Source organism: Carlito syrichta, unplaced genomic scaffold, assembly GCF_000164805.1.
Source record: "Carlito syrichta isolate Samal-C Ts95f unplaced genomic scaffold, Tarsius_syrichta-2.0.1 Scaffold304454, whole genome shotgun sequence".
NCBI lineage: Eukaryota > Metazoa > Chordata > Mammalia > Primates > Tarsiidae > Carlito > Carlito syrichta.
In genome coordinates, this window is record NW_007248550.1 from 235934 (window position 1) to 254226 (window position 18293).

The following is an 18293-nucleotide window of genomic DNA, read 5'->3' on the forward strand; positions in this document are numbered from 1 at the left end:
AACATTTTTTGTCTGTGTGTTTTATAACAAAATTTGTTAAGACTCAGTAGAACATCTGACACATGGAGAATTTAGAAACATGTAACAATATTTTTCTTGAATTCTGTGCAAGAAAACTAACAATTAGCGAACCCAAGAACCAAAAATTACTACCAAGAAAGAAATGTCTTTGTGATCGCCATCACTACAGTGTAATATTTATGAACCACAATAACAGAATTTTGGTTATTGCTCACATTTAGAAAAATGAAAGATTTAATTATGGCCACACAGTAGAATATAAATATTGTCCACCTTGACCCCATGAGATTACAGATGAAAGAAGTTGAGGGTAAAAATGGAGAGGAGAGCTGAAGGAAGCAGGGAAAGCCCTTCTGCTCTTCTTACAGACAGGAAGGTGGAAGATACTATGCATACAGAGGAGACAAAAATAGTCATTATTTATCAAGTAAATAAGAAAGTGGTAATTCACACTGTGAGGTGAAAGGTATGTAAATTTGCTTGATTTGTGGTAATTATTTCACAGTGCATACATATATCAAAACATCAAATTGTATACTTTAAATATGTACAATTTTTATTTGTCAGTGATACCTCAATAAAGCTGGGGAAAATCTTCACTACTACTATTAATAATAATGTTAATATGCTCCTTAAAAATACTGATGTAAACACTAGAGGTACAAATACCAAGCCATGAAGATGGAATGAGGCAGTTCAGTTTGCTAAATCTTCATCTGTTACGGCAGAAAACTGGTAGAGTATGTTTACATGCTATTATGACACTTGGTAAAAGCACACTTTTTAGGGATATGATGGTACACAGCTGCCACGAGAAATACATTGAGTATTAAAAAGTAGATTCTTTTGGAAAATGGGACCAGAAGAATTGGGAAGAAGTGAATCAAAAGAGGCCAATTGTATGGACATAGCGCTTTAATTATTTTGAAACATTTTAATCACATTCTTGTATAGCTTCTTTGTTCATTTTACCCTGCTGAGATTAGTTCTTAATTTGGAATATTGAAATAATAATTGATTTTTAAGGATGTACAAACTATATATGGCTCATATTTTAAATCTCACTTTAACTACTTTGGATATAAGGAGTGCTGGGTAACATCTTGAGAAGGTTAGGGAGGTTCACACACTTTAGGAGATTTACACACTTGCCTATCATCAAAAGTTTTAAAAATTTAGTCCCATATGTCAGATCTGAGAAATTAGATATTATTCTGAGTCACATATACTGAAAATAATTTATAATGGCAATGCAGGCAGAATACTTTGGTATTGTATAACATTGGGAACAGCAACATTACAATTAAGAGATAATAAAAGTGGAATGATTTTGTTTGTGTTTTTTTTTCCCTTCGCAAGACAGTTGTCTCTTCGTGTTAGAGACAGACTCTCTAAGTGAAGGCAAAGCAAAGCAATTATTTTATACCTAGCCTAAGGTCTTCCCTCCCCTTCCTGCTTTACTGTTCTCTGGAAGCCAGGTGTGCAGTGAAGCAGTTAGAGATTTGATACAATGCTTAAGAGCAGCACAATGCAGACAGTGTGAACTCTCAAGCAGTAGTTTGTCACATCACTGTCTAGTTTGGCTGGAATGCTCATCTGTCGTAGATGGTGAATGCACCTTTATAAGTCAACATTTAGACTAAAGAAATATGTTTTAGATTTAAGTTCCATCTTGATGGTTCGTGTCTCTTTTATTTATTTATTTATTTATTATTTATTTATTATTTTTATTATTATTATTATTATTTTTTGAGTTGGAGTCTCACTCTGTCACCCAGACTGGAGTGCGGTGGCCGCTCTCGGACACCGCAGCCTCGACCTGCTGGTCTCCAGCGATCCTTCCACCTCAGCCTTCCAAGTAGCCGGAATTACAGGCATGCGCTACCACGCCCGGCTGATTGTTTGATTTATTGTAGAGATGAGGTCTTACCTGCCCAGGCAGGTCTCGAACCCGCGGGCTCAGGCAATCCACTCACCTCAGCCTCCCAAAGGCGCGGGATTACAGGCTGAACCAACGAGCCCGGCTTATTTATTATTTATTTTTTAAAGATGGGTCTCACTCTGTCACTCAGGTTGGAGTGTAGTGACGTGATCATAGTTCACTGTAATCTTGAACTCCTGGGCGCAAACAATTCTCCCTCCTCAGTCTCCCAAGTACCTGGGGCTACTCTTTTCTGCAGTAGCGTACCATTGATTAAAAGAGGCCCCCACCATTCTGAGAAATAGTATTTTTGACAGGTAATAGTATAAACTGCCTATCTTTTATCACCAGAAGATCTGTTTCTTTCTGAAGGGGGAATGTGCAGTCTTCGCTGCATGTGATTTTTAGAGATTATTCTGTTTTTACTATTGACTCGTTCTATTTACCTTTTAGGTTTAGTTAATATTTAGGAAGAAGAAAAAAATAAGTCTGTGTCTTCATTATGGTAATTTGATGCAGTGTATTAAATTCTTCCATTGGAAATGAAAATACTGTACTAGTTTCCTAAAGAAATTAATCACAGGAATAAAAATGTATGGAAAAAATGTTATCACTAGATAGTAATGACTTAATAGCTAGAGCTTTGAAACTAGATAGGTCATTGATTTCTTATTTTAAAATACTTTTGACACCTGCTGTGTGCCAGTAATACTCCTGAATATGTGTCATTCAGCTGAGAGGTGAATTAAAAAGGAAGTTTGTGAAATCTTTGGACACAAAGATCATGGTTAGGAGTATTCCAACAGAGAAAACAAAACAATGCGAAAGCCTTTAAGGTTAGAACAGTCAAATGCGGAAGCTTTAAGGTCAGAACAGTCAAATATGGCTAATACCTGTTTTGGTGCTTAGCATAGCACCTGACACATAGATGGAACCTAGTTGTTATTTTTGGCTACAGAATATCATCATTTTGGAAACAGCTTAATGGCCAATAAAAGGTTCATTAAGTAAAATATGATAGAGCAATACAATGTCATCCTTTGTAGTCATTTTTTAAAAATGACATATGGCATATAAGCAGAAAAGTTTAAAAGCAGCAAGTATATTATCTCAATTTGTATGGCGTATGTATACATAGTAAATTGATTAGGAAGTTATATATAGTAAGGATCAAGGAAAAAACTTCCCCTTCACCCTCTGAAGGTTTGCTGAAAAATCACCTCACAAAAGTCAGATTTATTGGGAAAAAAGGCATCCAAATTTATTAATGTGCACACATGGAAAAATCAACAGAGTTAATTGCCTAACTCCCAGTGGGATTGAGAAGTTTATATTCCATCTTGAGATTACTGAAGGAATTGGGACTCAGAGCATGACAAAAGAGGTTATGGTACCAAAACAGGTTATGGTGGCAAGACGGTTATTAGGAGAGATGAGGAAGTCTGACTAGCAGAGGTAGTCTTGTTTTATAGGTGAAACCTCGCAGGTAGCAGCCCTCAGAGAGAACAGTTAATATTTCTTTCAGGCCTTTAAAGGTGTCAGACTCTTAGTTCATCTTTCCTAGATCTGGACAAGGTATGGCCTCAGAGAACACCTGGCTGCATCCATACAGATGTTCTCTATTGATGCAACTCTACAGAAGACAGCTTTAGGGGCTACTTCTGTTTGCAAGTCTCCCAAACAACAGTATCAAAATATGTCAAAGAGGTACCTGCATGATCAATGTTTGTATACCTAGCCCTGAATTGTACCCCACATCTTTATAATAAATAAATAAATAAAATTTTTAAAAAACAAACAACAACAAAAAAGAAATATATTTGGGGGGAAATATGTTGGTTTCCTTCAGTTGAAGGCACTCAAGAGCGCTGAATGTCTGATAAATGGAAGGTTTGGCCTGAGTTGGGAAAAGCTAAGAGCGAAGCATGGAGTGGCATCACTTCACATGGAGTCTGTGGCAGCAAGTAGGAAGGCAAAGCTCTAGCCCTGTCACGAAGATCAGGAACCATGGTTCAGAAGGAAGAGCTGGAAGTATCTCTTGGAGCTCCTAAGTTTGGGGGAAAGCAGTGGGGCTGCTGTCACTTTGCTTGGAGATCAGATTCCTTCTGGGGGCTGCTCATCAGCCACTCTGAATTATTTTTATTGACCTTCAGCCACTTTTGCCCAGAGGCATTTTTAAAGGTGCCAGTGTGCCTCAGGCTATTTTACAATTACAATAGCTTATTTGAATTGCTATTTGTAGAAATGCATGCTCAGCAGGGTCTTGGGCTCTGTCATCCCCTGGGTTATAAGGTGCTTCTGAAGTTGAGGAAACCTGATTTGGTGTCATATGATTAGCCTGCTTGTCTGATTCAGCGGTTACCTGCCCTTCTCATAGACTGCAATGATTTAACCCTATACTTTATGTTAGTACTTTGCTCCTTATAAGTTTTATAAAGAGCTCTCTCTATAAAGTGCTCAGGAAATTATGAAAAAAATTATTACTATGCTTGATTTTCTTAGCGTTCTGTGTTCGTACCTTTCACTTAAATGAAGTTATTGAATTTCAGTAACGTTTTGCAAAGCCCAGTTTTTTTAGGTGGTTATTAAAAACAGCAACCTCTCCAGGATCTTCCTTCAGTCAGATCTACTTTATAAGAATTATGAGGTAGTATTTGTTTCCTAAATTAACCCACAGTAGTGTCTCAAGTTATATTTGTTCCTTATGAGCCTGGGCATCTACTGATATCTCATTTCCATATCAAACATATTCTTGTTGGAATAATCCGTACCAAAAAATAATACTACCTCTTATTTTCTCTCCTTTTAAATTTTTCTTAATTTTTTTCTTTTATTTTTTATTTTAAAGATGTGGGGCACAATTCAGGGTTAGGTACAGAAGTGGTTATCTACAAGTAAAGTGTGAATACCCTTACTGGTGTTATGTGTCACCCCCCCCAATCCACAGTGTCCCACTACTGCCAATCCCTTTTCTTATAGTATTATAATATTGTTCAGGGTGCTCTTATGAGTTAGTACATGCTGTACTCAGATCTTTGTTTCTGTGATAAATCACTGAATATTATAGACTCTAATTCCACCCAAGTTGCTGCAAAGTTCATAATTTTGTTTTTCTTTATGGCTGCATAATATTCCATCATGTAAATGTACCACATTTTCTTTATCCAGTCCACTTTTGATGGGCAGCACAGTTGGTTCCATGTTTTTGCTATTGTGAATAGAGCTGCAATAAACATGCATGTGCAGATATCTTTTTCATGGAGTGATCTGAATTCCTCTGGGTATATTCCCAGAAGGGGAATTGCTGGGTCATATGGAAGACTGATTTTTCTATCTTTTAGTAATCACCACACTGTTTCCCTCAGAGGTTGTACTGGTTTACAATCCCACCAACAGTGTAGACGTGTTTCCTTTACCCCACATCCTCTCCAGCATCTGTTGTTTTTTGAGTTATTGATGATGGCCATCCTGATTGGGGTTTTAATTTGCATTTATTTGATGATTAGTGAAGTGGAACTTTTTTTATGTATCTGTTGGCTGCTCGTATGTCTTCTTCTGAGAAGTATCTATTCTGTCTTCCTTCCTTCCTTCCTTCCTTCCTTCCTTCCTTCCTTCCTTCCTTCCTTCCTTATCCTGGATGTGAGGCCTTTGTCAGATTTACAGTTGGCAAATACTTTTTCCCATTCTGTGGGCTCTCTCCCCGCTCTCTTGATGGTTTGTTTTTGTTTTTGTTTTTGTTTTGCTTTGCAAAAGTTTTTCAATTTGGTGAGGTTCCATTTGTCTATCTTATCTTTTATGGCATTTGTTTTTGGAGAGTTGATCAGGAATTGCTTGTTTATTTCAATTTCCATAAGGGTGTTTCCTGTGTTTTTTTCCATTATTCTTATAGTTTGAGGTTTTATGTTTAGGTCTTTGATCCATTTAGAGTTGATTTTTGTGTATGGTGATAGGTAGGGGTCTTGTTTCATTCATCTGCATGTGGTCAGCCAGTTTTCCCAGCACCATTTACCGAATAGGTTCTCCTCTCCCCAGTGGGTTGTTGGTGGAGGCTTTGTCATAGATGAGTTGGTTCTTATTTTCTCTTTAAACAACCCAGATTTTCTACTGTGCTTTACCTAAATGACAAAAAAAGCACTTAAAAAAACATTCCCTGTATTGTTGTTGAATCACACCATCTATATGTCTATTTAGGACATCTAACTTTTTTAATTTGAGAAAAGGAATTACTCTGCTTTGTGGACATGAAACAAACCAAACAAAGCTCTTGCTTCAAGGTTTTATTCTAGTATTAGGGAAGCTCAGTAATATTTGATAATTCATACAAGTGTTAAGTGATCCATAGAAAAATAAAGTCAGGTTTAGGAAAGAGTAAAGGAATAATATGCAGCTACTATGTTGCAGAGTGACTAGAGGAAATCCTTGGATGAGGTTTTTCAACCAAGAAAAGGTGAAAAACCAGACTACAGTACAGTAAGACAAGGTATTTATTGGACTGTTAGGGTTGACTAAAAAGCCAAACTCTGTAAAGTAGTTGAAGAGTTTTCTTCTGAGCCAATATGACTGACTATGGCCCAGGGTACAGTCTTAAGAGGTCCTAAGAATGTGTGCTGAAGGTAGCCAGGTTAACAGCTTGGTTTTATACATTTTAGGAAGACAGAAGTTACAGGCAAAAACATAAGTCAACACATGTAAGGTATAAATTGGTTTGACGTGGAAAGATAAGACACCTCTAAGCTATGGCTTACAGATCTTAGGTAGATTCAAAGGTTTTCTGGTTGGTAGTTGACTGAAGGAGTTCAACTTTGTCTAAAGAGCTCTAAGTTAGTAGAACGAAATGCTTGAATTAAGATAAAAGGGGAATTGTGGAAGCCAAGGTTCTTGTTATTTAGATGAAGCCTCTAAGTAGTAATGATAAGTATCTTTTTTCCTACCTTAAAGGATGTCAGACTCCTTGATAAGTCATTCCTAGATGTAGGAAAGACCTAGAAAGAGGAGATTGATTTCTATGGATACAGATTTCCCCTATAAGAGATGGCTCTACATGGCCATTTCAAAATATGTCAAAGAAACATATTTTTGTTTCCTTTAGAATCTACTATCTGCCAAGTGATGCAATATCAGAGTCAGGCTGGAATTTGGTTATTTTATTGCCACAAAGCCTGTTTTGTGGGTCTTATGATCTGTGTTTTAATGTTCATTCTAGTCAGTTATGCCTAAACTCCAAGAGTGTATCATGAAACGTTTCTGACCTCCTTTCCCATTATGGCCTGAAATTTCGTTTTTCAGGTTTCGCTTGGTCCAAATGGGGTCTGTTGAGTTTTGAGGGGCTTAGGATTTTGTTTGTTTGTATTCAGAATTGCAATTTGAAGCCAAATTGTGTTCCAAAGAGAGAGAAGGAAATAGGGATTTCTAAAAGGAAGCTGAGGGTGATTACACAAGTTGTTTTGAAAGAATTATAATTGATAGAAGTGGCTGGCTTAGTACATGATTTTATAATTCATTGATTGTTGCTGTTGAGGAGTTACATCCCAGGCGAAATTCAGCTGGTTTTCAGAATATCGTGGTTGTGGTGGTTTGGCCTAGTTCAGAGGTTCAAGGCAAGTTTCTGGTTTTTGTTGCAGGTGGTGCCGACAATCCTGAGAATGGTTTCCTGACTCCATTTTAGAGCTCTGAACCAGAGTGACACCATCTTGTATATTATATTTTATAGATAACATTTGAGCTGAGACCTAATTGAAGTGAGGGTGGCAGGTCATGCTGATATCTATCTAAAGAAGGAACTTTACAGCTGGAGAGCATGTGAGGTATAGTTCATTTGTCAAGATCCAAACAAATATCTCTATGACTCTAGTGTTTCTGTTTTTCCTGAAAAAATAATGTAGTTAGAGTCATTTTGGGGTATGTTGCTTCTCACACACTTTTCCTGTAACCCTTTACTAATGATGCCTTCTTTTCCAAACTTAGCACAAGCTATGTAAATTCTTCCTGTGCTTCTGGTAATGGCTACCAGCAAAACCATCTCCTAGCCACGTGGGGAAAGATATTTCTTTATAAATTAGATTTTAACGTCTTTGTAAGCTCATTAATTGGGTAGAAAGTTCATCTGCTTTCATCTCTTCTGCTATTTACTTGTATATTTTTGCATTCATGCTTGGTATCTCCAATGCCAAGACAGGGCTTTGGACAAAATAGAAATAATAAACATGTTAGTAAATGAGGTGCACCTAGCCCTCCCCCTAGGTTAAGGTTGATATGTGTTCAGTACCCTTTTTGTATTAAAAACACATCAGTAATGCTGGGGGGGTTGTTTTCAAGCAAAAGTTGGGAATGATCACTCAGAAAATACAGAATCTAGAGAAATAAGGTCAGTTCTCCAAAGGTAAACATTAGGGTCTTGCTGATACAGGCAGACAACTAAGAAATTTAGTAGGATTATAATGTGTTCTATACAAGAATGGTTTATGAGTTATAACAATTTAGTTAGTTTGTTTTCTTTTTTGTACAGTTTTTTTTTCTTTACAGCTTGTCTTCATTTCCTTTTCAATTTAAAAGAGTGCATTTAACATTCTGCAAACAATGTGATAGTCATGAAGTTTTTGTGTGATAAAGGCAAGAGGGAAACTAATCTATAATGAAGATCAACAGTTAAGAAGGAATAGGTCTTCCCTGGCACCTTTTAGTTATTTACAACATTTTACAAAGCATTATAGGTAAGGAAAAAGGCTAATCTATAATCAGAGAAAATAAAGGTACAGCTGCCTGGTTAAGTGACTTAGGTTTCATAATTATATTTCCTGAGCTCCTAATATTTTGAAGTTTCAACAGCTTAGATCTTGAATTGCTTATTTTCTTCTTGTGTGTATGTGGAGAATACATATTAGATTTTTAAATTGATTTTTATTTTTTTAGATTCAGAGGGTACATATGCAGTTTGTTACACAGGTATCTTGGCATTTTGCTGAGGTTTGTGCTTCTGTTGAGCACATCCAGATGGTGAGCATGGTACCCAATGGGTGGTTTTTCAACCTTTACTTTTAGAAGTCTCCAATGTCTGTTGTTCCCATCCTTATTCCTGTGTGTATTCACTGTTTATCTCCTAGTTAAAAGTGAGAACATGCAGTATTCAGTTTTCTGTTTCTGTGATTATTCACTTAGAACGATACATCTCCAGATACAGTCTCCAGATACATCCAAGTTGCTGCAAGGGACTTAATTTCATTCTTTTTTTATAACTGCTTTGTATTCTATGGTGTACAAATACCACATTTTATTTATCTAGTCTACCATCAATGTGCACATAGGTTGGTTTCGTGTTTTTGCTGTTATGTATAGTGCTGCAGTAAACATATTGAGTACAAATGTCTTTTTAGTAGAGTGATTTATGTTGCTTTGGGCATATACTCAGTAGTGAGAATGTTGTGTCAAACGGTAAATCTATTTTTATTTTTTTGAGAAATCTCCAAGCTGCTTTCCAAAGGGGCTGAACCAGCTTATACTCCCACCTTTTCTCTGCAACCTCATCAACATTCATTGGTTTTTTTTTAACTTTTTAACAATAACCTTGAATTACTTATTTTCACAGAAGTTTAAAAAATCTTTTTAAACATAAAGCTTGGATGCATTTTCTTTAGTAGAAAGTATCTTTAATTTTTTTTAAAGCACACTTCTTAAGGGATTACATATATTAATTCACCTAACTTTCAGAATAGCTCTATGAAGTATGTCTGTTCCCATTTTACAGAAGAAAGAAGTAAAGCATAGAGTTGGCTGGGTGACCTACCCGAGCACTCAGATGAAGTCAGTATTTTAAGCCATGTTTTCTAACTCTAAAATATAATGTCTTAAAAAAATAAGTTGAAATGTCCAGAGGTCAGTAGTCTTCTTGATAAAGGATGGTGGTAATTTTCAATGTTATGAGATGTCCATAACTGGGATTCACATTTTAATACTCAGTATTAAGACACTAATACTACAGAAAAGGTAATGGTCAAAAAAAACCTGTTGCTGTCGTTGTTGTTTCAAAGTATTGCTTAAAACAAAATTTTCATTTAAAGTCTTCTCTTCTAAATCCTTTTCATAAGCAGAATTAATGACTCTTTCCTCATTTGACCTCCCTGAATCTCCATTATGATTGTCTTAGGTTAGTACCGTGCTACCATTTGGTTTATACAACTTATCATGTTCTATTAAGTTTCATGGGTAATGTGACTGCCTCTATATGTAAACCTTTTAGGTGTAGAATATATGTTCTAATAATCTTATTTATGTGCCTAGAATAACTGAATAACATTATAAAGTAATTATGGTAAGTCATAGTATATTCATTGTATAGATTTGTAACCAGAGAGGTTAGTTGACTTGTTCAAAAGCAGAGAAATAGTACTCATCATGGTATGAATAAAATCCAAGTACCTGGCTCCCAGTTCAGATTACTTTCTACCATTCCAGAAAGATCATTTTAGGGTAAAAGTCTGGAAGACCTCTTAATGAAATAGAGACATATCGAGAGTAAACATCAACCCACTACGGGACATTTTAAATAGGATATTCTTCCAATTCTCTCTTTTGTTTTATGTTCTGTTCTGTATCAATAATACAAATCTATTCTTATTAATAAAAGAATAATTTTTCTGGGAAAAACAATAGGTGTAGGTTGTACTTCTGATTCCCTTAAGGCTACCTCAGTTTTTTCTTTTATAAAATAGAATTGACAAAGCATCCCTATTTTAAAGAGAAATATTATAAGAATTAACTGATTTTTTTAAATGTGTAAATATTTCAAATATAAGTGATTAAGAATACAAACTAGTAATAACACTACTTTATTTCTACCACCCTGTTATAAACCTGAGGATAAGTCATACTTATCAGTTGCATAACACTGTGTGACTCATCTCCCAATAGTAACTTCTATTATGCTCAGGACTCGCTTGGGCTCGATTGCTTCCAGCAGTAATCTAAAAGTGCCTGAGTGACTCTATTAATTATTAGTTTAATAGTACATCTTGTGGTGCCTGAGGATATTTTGTGAAAGCAAGTTACAGGTAAATATTCAAAAATTACCCTTAACTTCTCTTAATGATCTGTGAATCTGTCATCTATGAGCTTATTTAAATGCTTTGCAAACCAATTTTAAAAAGCAGACTCTTCTGCCTGATCTGTATCTTCAACTGCCTCACTAATGTAGAACTTTAGAACAACCTTCTTACCCAGGTAGCATGTTTCTTTATGCTTCAGGATAGATACTTAAAAATTTTTGACCAGGATAGATACTTAAAAATTTTAAAATTCTATCACTAAGGCAATAGAGCAGTTTTTTAAATGTCTAATGTCTTTTACAAATCTAATACAGATGTGTACTAATTGTATTAGTATAGAACTTTTGCTGAGCACATCTTTGTTTCCAAGTTCAGCATGGTGCTGGATTTGTTTTGGAATGCTCTCACTGGGATTGCATTATATTTTAAATATCTTCCTTCCTTAATATAAGGAAATTTTAAGTATTTTGCATTAAAACTATCTCATCCACACAAGTCTACTGTTTCTTGGTCTGGGAGGGCCTACATTGTTGGTCTTCAGGCCAAGACTTCTCTTTAGGACTTGAGAAAGAATTCTTTCTCATTAATGTGGATTTGACTTACTGACTTTCTCTACTCTGAGAGGAAAAAATTGTGTTTTTGTCATGTTACATGGAACAGGGGGAGAATGTTTTCAAGACTACAGACAGGAAAGGAGTGTTCGTGTATTAAATGAGAAAAATAGACAATATGCATACTATGTTTTTCTATTCATATTATGTCTCTCTGATATTAAACTTGAAGAAAAGGAAAAAGACAAAACTTGAAGGAAAGGAAAAAATAGATGATCAGGCAACCCAGAGAAAGGAGTGGTCAAAAACAGGACAAGATTTTGATGTAGAAACAAATACTCTGGCCTTTGAATAAAATAGAAAATTTGTAACTGTAGGTTCTTAAACACAATCTGTTCCCAGTTCAGTTGAGAAGAAATTAAAGTTTGAGAGTATAGCATGCAAATATAAACTTCTGCATGAAGCTACCTATTGGCTAATTTTTTAAAAAGACTTTATTTTCTGCCATATATCCATCATTACTCTTCAATGAATATTTTATTGCTTAGGAATATTTTTTACATTCCTCTTTTGACAGAAGGGTGACACTGTCCTTTAATTCCCAGTTATGCATTTCACTCTTTTAACAAAGATCAATAGTAGTAACTGAAGCCAAAATATTATGTATTGTACTTTATATTTCCAAATAGAGTTCTTCAAATGTGTAACAAGAATGAGAAAACAATAACTGGTTTTTAATATTGAATTCAGTGATAGTTCCCATATCACCCATCTTTGTAGCAACTGCCAATTTTGGGGTTTTTGTTGTTTTCTTGGTGCACAAATTTACGTGTGTGTGTGTGTGTGTGTGTGTGTGTGTGTGTGTGTTTGTGTCTGTCTGTGTGTGTCTGTCTGTCTGAGAGATGCAGAATAGTAATCACAGAAGTTTGTTGGCTTTGCTCACTTCTTACTTTAACCCACAGTGGGCAGGAAGCAGCCCCCAGGCAGAGCTGATACTCATGGAGTATGCACTGGTATTGACTTCTGGGTGTCCCTTTGATCTGACTGGGATAATGCTTTTCCTGATAGGTCAGAGTCACTGCTGAATCAGCTGTTAAATAATCTATCACTCCTATATCGCAGACGTATCCAAGACATTGTACCTGAGTCTAATTTAACTGGCCTTTCCCTGTGTATGAACCAGAGTAAAAATGCCTAGTGCTGTGAGGAAGCAAGTACTGCAGGTGGGGGATCTCAGATTCCACATCTACAAAGTGAAAGTAATAATTATGGCTGCCTCATAGGGTTGTGGACTTTGGTTAAGATGTCAAGTTTTGGAACCGTGCTTAAAACAGTATGTACTTAGTAATCATTAGCTGTTGCTATGGCTACTGCTATAACTTGTTATATTAGATAATGATTCTGCCCAAATGTTGGACTGGTAGCACCTGAGGGGCAGACACAGGGAGTGTGTCTCTATTCTGAGAGGGATGCCTCTGAAGGTCCTTGCGTTGAGTGAGATTAGAGACATTACCTGGCTTGTCCCTGCTTGCTCTCTCCTCATCTTCTTTCTGCCTTCAACGTCCACCTTGCAGGAGTAGCGGCCTGACCCTTACAAAGGATTACTACCTGGAGTCCTGGACGGTTTCTCCTTCGTAGTGTATCCTTAGATCATATTTCCTTATCTGAATTGCCCTGTACAATAGCTTTGAAGTCCTTAGATGGGGAGCCTCCTCAGCAGCTTACTCTACCTCTCAGAACTGCAAATGTAGTTAATAATAGAGGCAATAACGCCTATCTGGAAGTGTTGTTTTGATCACATAGAACATACGTGTATAATGCTGGCCCAATGTTCAGAGTACTGCTGTGTAAATGCTCGGTTAATGTTAACACCTTTGCCCTTTCCTTCTAGCTGGAACTATAGGCATACATACCACCACACCTGGCTTGTTTTGGTTTTGTAGAGATGGGTCTTGCTATATTGTTAACTTTTGACCTCAAGAGATTCTCCTACCTCAACTGATTAAAGTGCTGGGATTACAGACATGATACACCATGTCCACCCCATTTCTTGATCTTAATGTATTGTATAGCTCTACCCATGCTCTGGCCTTTTTCTCTCGTCTAGGCTATTGTAATAACCTCCTTACTAGTTCCCCCATTCTAGTTTCTCTCTCTTTCTCCTCACCCCCCTGTGTCTCCTATATCCTGTTCCAAATGAATTCTTCCTGGATGACAAAGTTTGTGAACAAATTCTTAAAAAAAAAAAAAGGAAAGAAAAGAAGAACTAGAGAGTCTATTTTTTGCAATAAGATGGCCTGCAGTTTCTGAAACTCTTTCATTCTAAAACATCTAAAAATGATAGATAAAATATTTTTAAACACCTTTTAAATGAATGGATGAGCCTGTAACAATGAAAGGGAAATCCTGTTAGGCCAGGAATAAAGCAAGAGTACAAATCTAGGAAGGTAAGATACCCCCAGGGCTGCTAAACTTTTAGGGCATTTTTGGATCTGGGTGGCCAACCAGTACTGGAGATAAAACTACATAGCATTTGACACAGAAGTACAAAGTAGTGGAGATTATGAAAGAGCAGTTAGGACACAGTGGAATGAAGTGAGAAGTTAGAAGGTTAGGAGTGTTGGAAGGTTAAAATTATCAAGACAAGAGAGGAGGGAAAATATTCAAAGATATAATGGCTCCAGGTTTTCCAACATGATATACAGGAAGACCAAAGGATGCCAGGCTGTATAAATTAAAGTAAACCAAAGCTTAGACAACATTAGACTCAGGGTAGATGTCCCAACAATGAAAGTAGCCAAAAGATAGTAAAGTAATATCGTCACTTAAAAAATAACTGTCACCTTAGAATTTTTTATGAAATAAAGACATTTCTATATAATTTTTACAAAGAAAAAGCTTTACTACCAAAAGACGCTCACTAAAGGAACTTCTAAGGAAAGACTTTAGGAAGGAATCGAAAATGGCCTCTGAAGAACAATCTGGGGTACAGAAAGAATTGATAAGTAGATCAAAGTCAACATGGAGATACATCTAAACAGAAACAATTTATAGAAAAATAATGATGTTTGTTTCAGTATTTTAAAAACTACAAACCGGGCTCAGTGGCTCAGCCTATAATCCCACGCCTTTGGGAGACTGAGGTGGGTAGATTGCCTGAGCCCGCGGGTTTGAGACCCGCCTGGGCAGGCGAAACTTCATCTCTACAATAAATCAAACAATTAGCCGGGCGAGGTAGTGCGTGCCTGTAATTCCGGCTACTCGGAAGGCTGAGGCGGAAGGATCACCAAAGCCTAGTAGGCGAGGCTGTGGTGGGTGGGAGCGGCCACTGCACTCCAGTCTGGGCGACAGAGTGAGACTCCAACTCAAAAAAAAAACTACAGTATGGTTGGAGCCTGATTAGAATTAAAACTGTACAAGGTCCTCGTATTTTCAAGAAGGAAAGCAATTGATTATCTTTGGACTTTAAGTGTACATATTAAAAACTGCAACAAAAGCGTGACCTAGCACATAAAATGGTATCTTTTGATCAAATTTAGCGAACACCTTCTCATAGTAGGTACCTGGATATTTCTTAAACTACATCAACATACCAATTCTCTACCAGCCTTGTAGTTACAGCCTTTCAGTCCATACATTAGTTTTCTGGTCAGTAACTTTTTCACTCATTCTTCCCATAATGCTCATTATGTAATACAGTTACAACTCTTTACCCAGTCATCTGCACTTAACACATGTGCTGTGAAATCAGTGTTAGCTCATCCTACAGTCATCATCATGAAAAACACTGCTGTTCAATCATTGGTGTCTAACCCACTGTGTTTCACTCAGAGTCTTTCCTAGGGTGCCACAGCCGCAGCAGCATTGTGTGCGCAGCTGTAAAATCAGGGTAGTTGAGGCCCCTGGAGAGCCTTCTCAGCCTACTCTAGTGAACAGTGATCCTTTTTTCCCCTGAATTCCACTTGTTTACTCCCACACTGTTTCGAATAAAATGGAGGTAACATAGTACGGTACTCTTAGCATTGTGGAGTCCATTGTGGACTAATACACACCAGAGCACTTAGAAGGGTACTTTCATAGCATATTAGCTAACTGCTGTTGAGCACTTGCTTCTAAATTATCTTTTTGGGAGAATTATCATTCATGTCTTAGACCAGCATTTCCCAATCTTTTTGGCATCAGAGACTGGTTTTGTAAAAAACAATTTTTCCATGGACAGGGAGAAGAGGGGATTATCAGGTATTAGATTCTCATAAGGAGCTCACAATCTGGATCCCTCACATGCGCAGTTCACAATAGGGTTCATACTCCTATGAGAATCTTAATTCCACCACTGATGTGACAGAAAGTGGAGCCTGTTCCCCCACTGCTCAGCTCCTGCTGTGTGACCTGGTTTTCTAACAGGCCACTGACCTCTACTGGTCGTCAGCTGGCAAATTGGAGACCCCTGTCTTAGACAACTAAATTGCAATTTACTCAGATAAAATTTTACACTTTCATGGAAGATGGAAAAGTAGAGAGTTTAATAGAAGGTTAATAATGCTTACCGACTTAGTGAACACTAGTCACTCATGACTTGCTTTAAGATCACAGTTCACCTGGAAAGCTCTTTGGACTCAGTTTCTAGTAGGCTTGGGGTGATCATGAGAAAGAGCTGTTAAAAATACTATGACCACATATGTCAGTTCATAGATTTCTACTTCAGAAGTAGAAAAACAAGATGTGTAGATCTTTGAACTAAAGGCATCTCAAGATGCCACTAAACTAGCTTTAGGGCTTAGAGAAGAAAGTCTTCAAACTCCAAGACCTATGTTCTATTGAAAACAAAATGATTTTCTCCAAGTTCCCTTTCAGCATTAGCCAGTACTAAGTTACCCACATTTTCTTTCTTTCTTTTTTTTTGAAAGCAGGATTTATTAAGAGAAGAAAAAAGCTCCCACAGTAGAAGGGGACCCGAAGGGGTTGCCCATTACCCACACTTTCAAATGAGACAGCTGAAGTACCAAGCAGTTGAGTGGCCTGTCGGGAGTTATCCATTTAGGGGTTGGTGAGTAAGAGGATAAGTCTGAGACCAGGTGAGACCAGGAAGGGCCTGAAACTCAGCGAGTTTCCTTTTCAGATCAGAAGCCTCCCCCACACCATGCTGCCCCTGCACGACTGTCTCAGCAGTGGTCACTGCTGTGTATGTGGTTCTCACGTAGGCAGTATCACAATGTGGCACTTTTTGAACGGATGTAGTGAATATTTATTATATATCTGGTCTATGGTCTTTCTGTTTTTATCGGTCACTTTTTCTTTGGAAAGGAAATAATGGAGCTCTTTTTTTGGTCATATATTTTTGAGTATGCACTTTTAAACCTCACCTAGTGGAAACAGAAGGGATGATATTTTTTATTTCCCCTGGAAATCTGCAGAGCAGATATTTTGAGTCCTTTTTTACCAGGTGGATATCTCAGTGTGGGGTTGGCAGGAGCACCTGTGTTCTGTAAGTGGCTATTCAGCTAGTTCCCAGCCTAAGAATTCTTGAGTATTCAGTCAAAAGAGATTTAAAGGATTTGCTTAAGAATAACTTGCTTCCTGATTTAATCAGATATCCAGAGTTAAAGACAGCCTGAGGATAACCAAGTGTCAGATAAAGGAGCATGAATAAATGGCCCTTTCTATCTATTTGGGCAGACATGCTTAGAAAAATGACATTCGGGTAATAACATTTTCATTTACACATTCTAACTTTATTAAGATTAAGAAGAAATAGTAAACTGTTTTGCTAATCTATGCTTTTGCTTTGGGACAATTTGTAAGAGTTTATATAAGTCAGTAGAGACATTCTACTTTATACTCCAGAAAACTATATTCAAAAGGAATGTAAGCACTTCTAAAAGAATTGATTTGGAGGATTTTTATGATGGTGCCTAAGACACTTTGCATCGTTCTAGGTTCTGTTAAGTCAAAAGATGAAAAAACCCGCTCTCAAGTCATTCACAGCCTAATGAAGACATTTAGACCAAACAACAACAACAACAACAACAACACACATTGCAGCAGTGATATGCACAGTTTGCCATAGGAATAATAATAATTAAAGTTATGATCTAGTTGAGGAGGGTGTGGGAAAAATGCCAAGAGTGGTGCTTTCATATTCTGAGTCCAAAAGACTTAGAAGAAGCCATAAAGGCTCCTGTTGGATTAATATGTATCTTCAAGATGCCTTTCTTGCTTACCCAGCCTAGTCTGTAAGTGACCCTTGCTACCTGGGTTCAGTTTTCAGCTTCTCCTCTTCATAGTTTTGTGACCATTAGGTTGCTTCTCTGTGCTTCAGTTTTGTAAAAAGAGGAGAGTAATAGTGCCTACCTGGCAGGATTATTGTGAGGATTAAATAAAATAATACATGGAAATCGTTTTTAGAGTACTGTCTAGTACGTTGTAAAGCTCAAGAAAATTTGAGTTCTTATTGTTAGTAGTTTTGGTACCTAATAAACTAGGAATATTGAAACATGATCACCAGTTTGATCATTTAGATTGTCTTCCTAAAATGCTAATTTATGTTTAATTAAATTTTACATTTTTTTCCTTTTCTAGCTCCAAGAGGAAAGCGTGGATGGAAAACCTTTTATGCTGTATTGAAAGGAACAGTTCTTTACCTGCAAAAGGTAAACATAAAATGAGAGGACAACAATAGATTTAGGTTAAGAGCATGCTATTGAGAGACCCAAGAAACCAAGAAACTTATTTGCTGTAAAAGTAGCGTTTAGTTCACTATAT

At 36.9% G+C, this 18293-nt stretch overlaps 1 protein-coding gene across 1 annotated transcript in view; it reads left to right on the forward strand.

Moving 5' to 3' along the window:
- The window catches only part of LOC103262333 (PH and SEC7 domain-containing protein 3), a 268506-nt gene that overhangs the window by 173988 nt on the left and 76225 nt on the right, over positions 1–18293 (forward strand). Inside the window, exon 9 of the mRNA XM_008059950.2 lies at positions 18111–18181. Within this exon, the coding sequence (XP_008058141.1) occupies positions 18111–18181 (71 nt within the window). The remainder of the gene's footprint in view (positions 1–18110; positions 18182–18293) is intronic.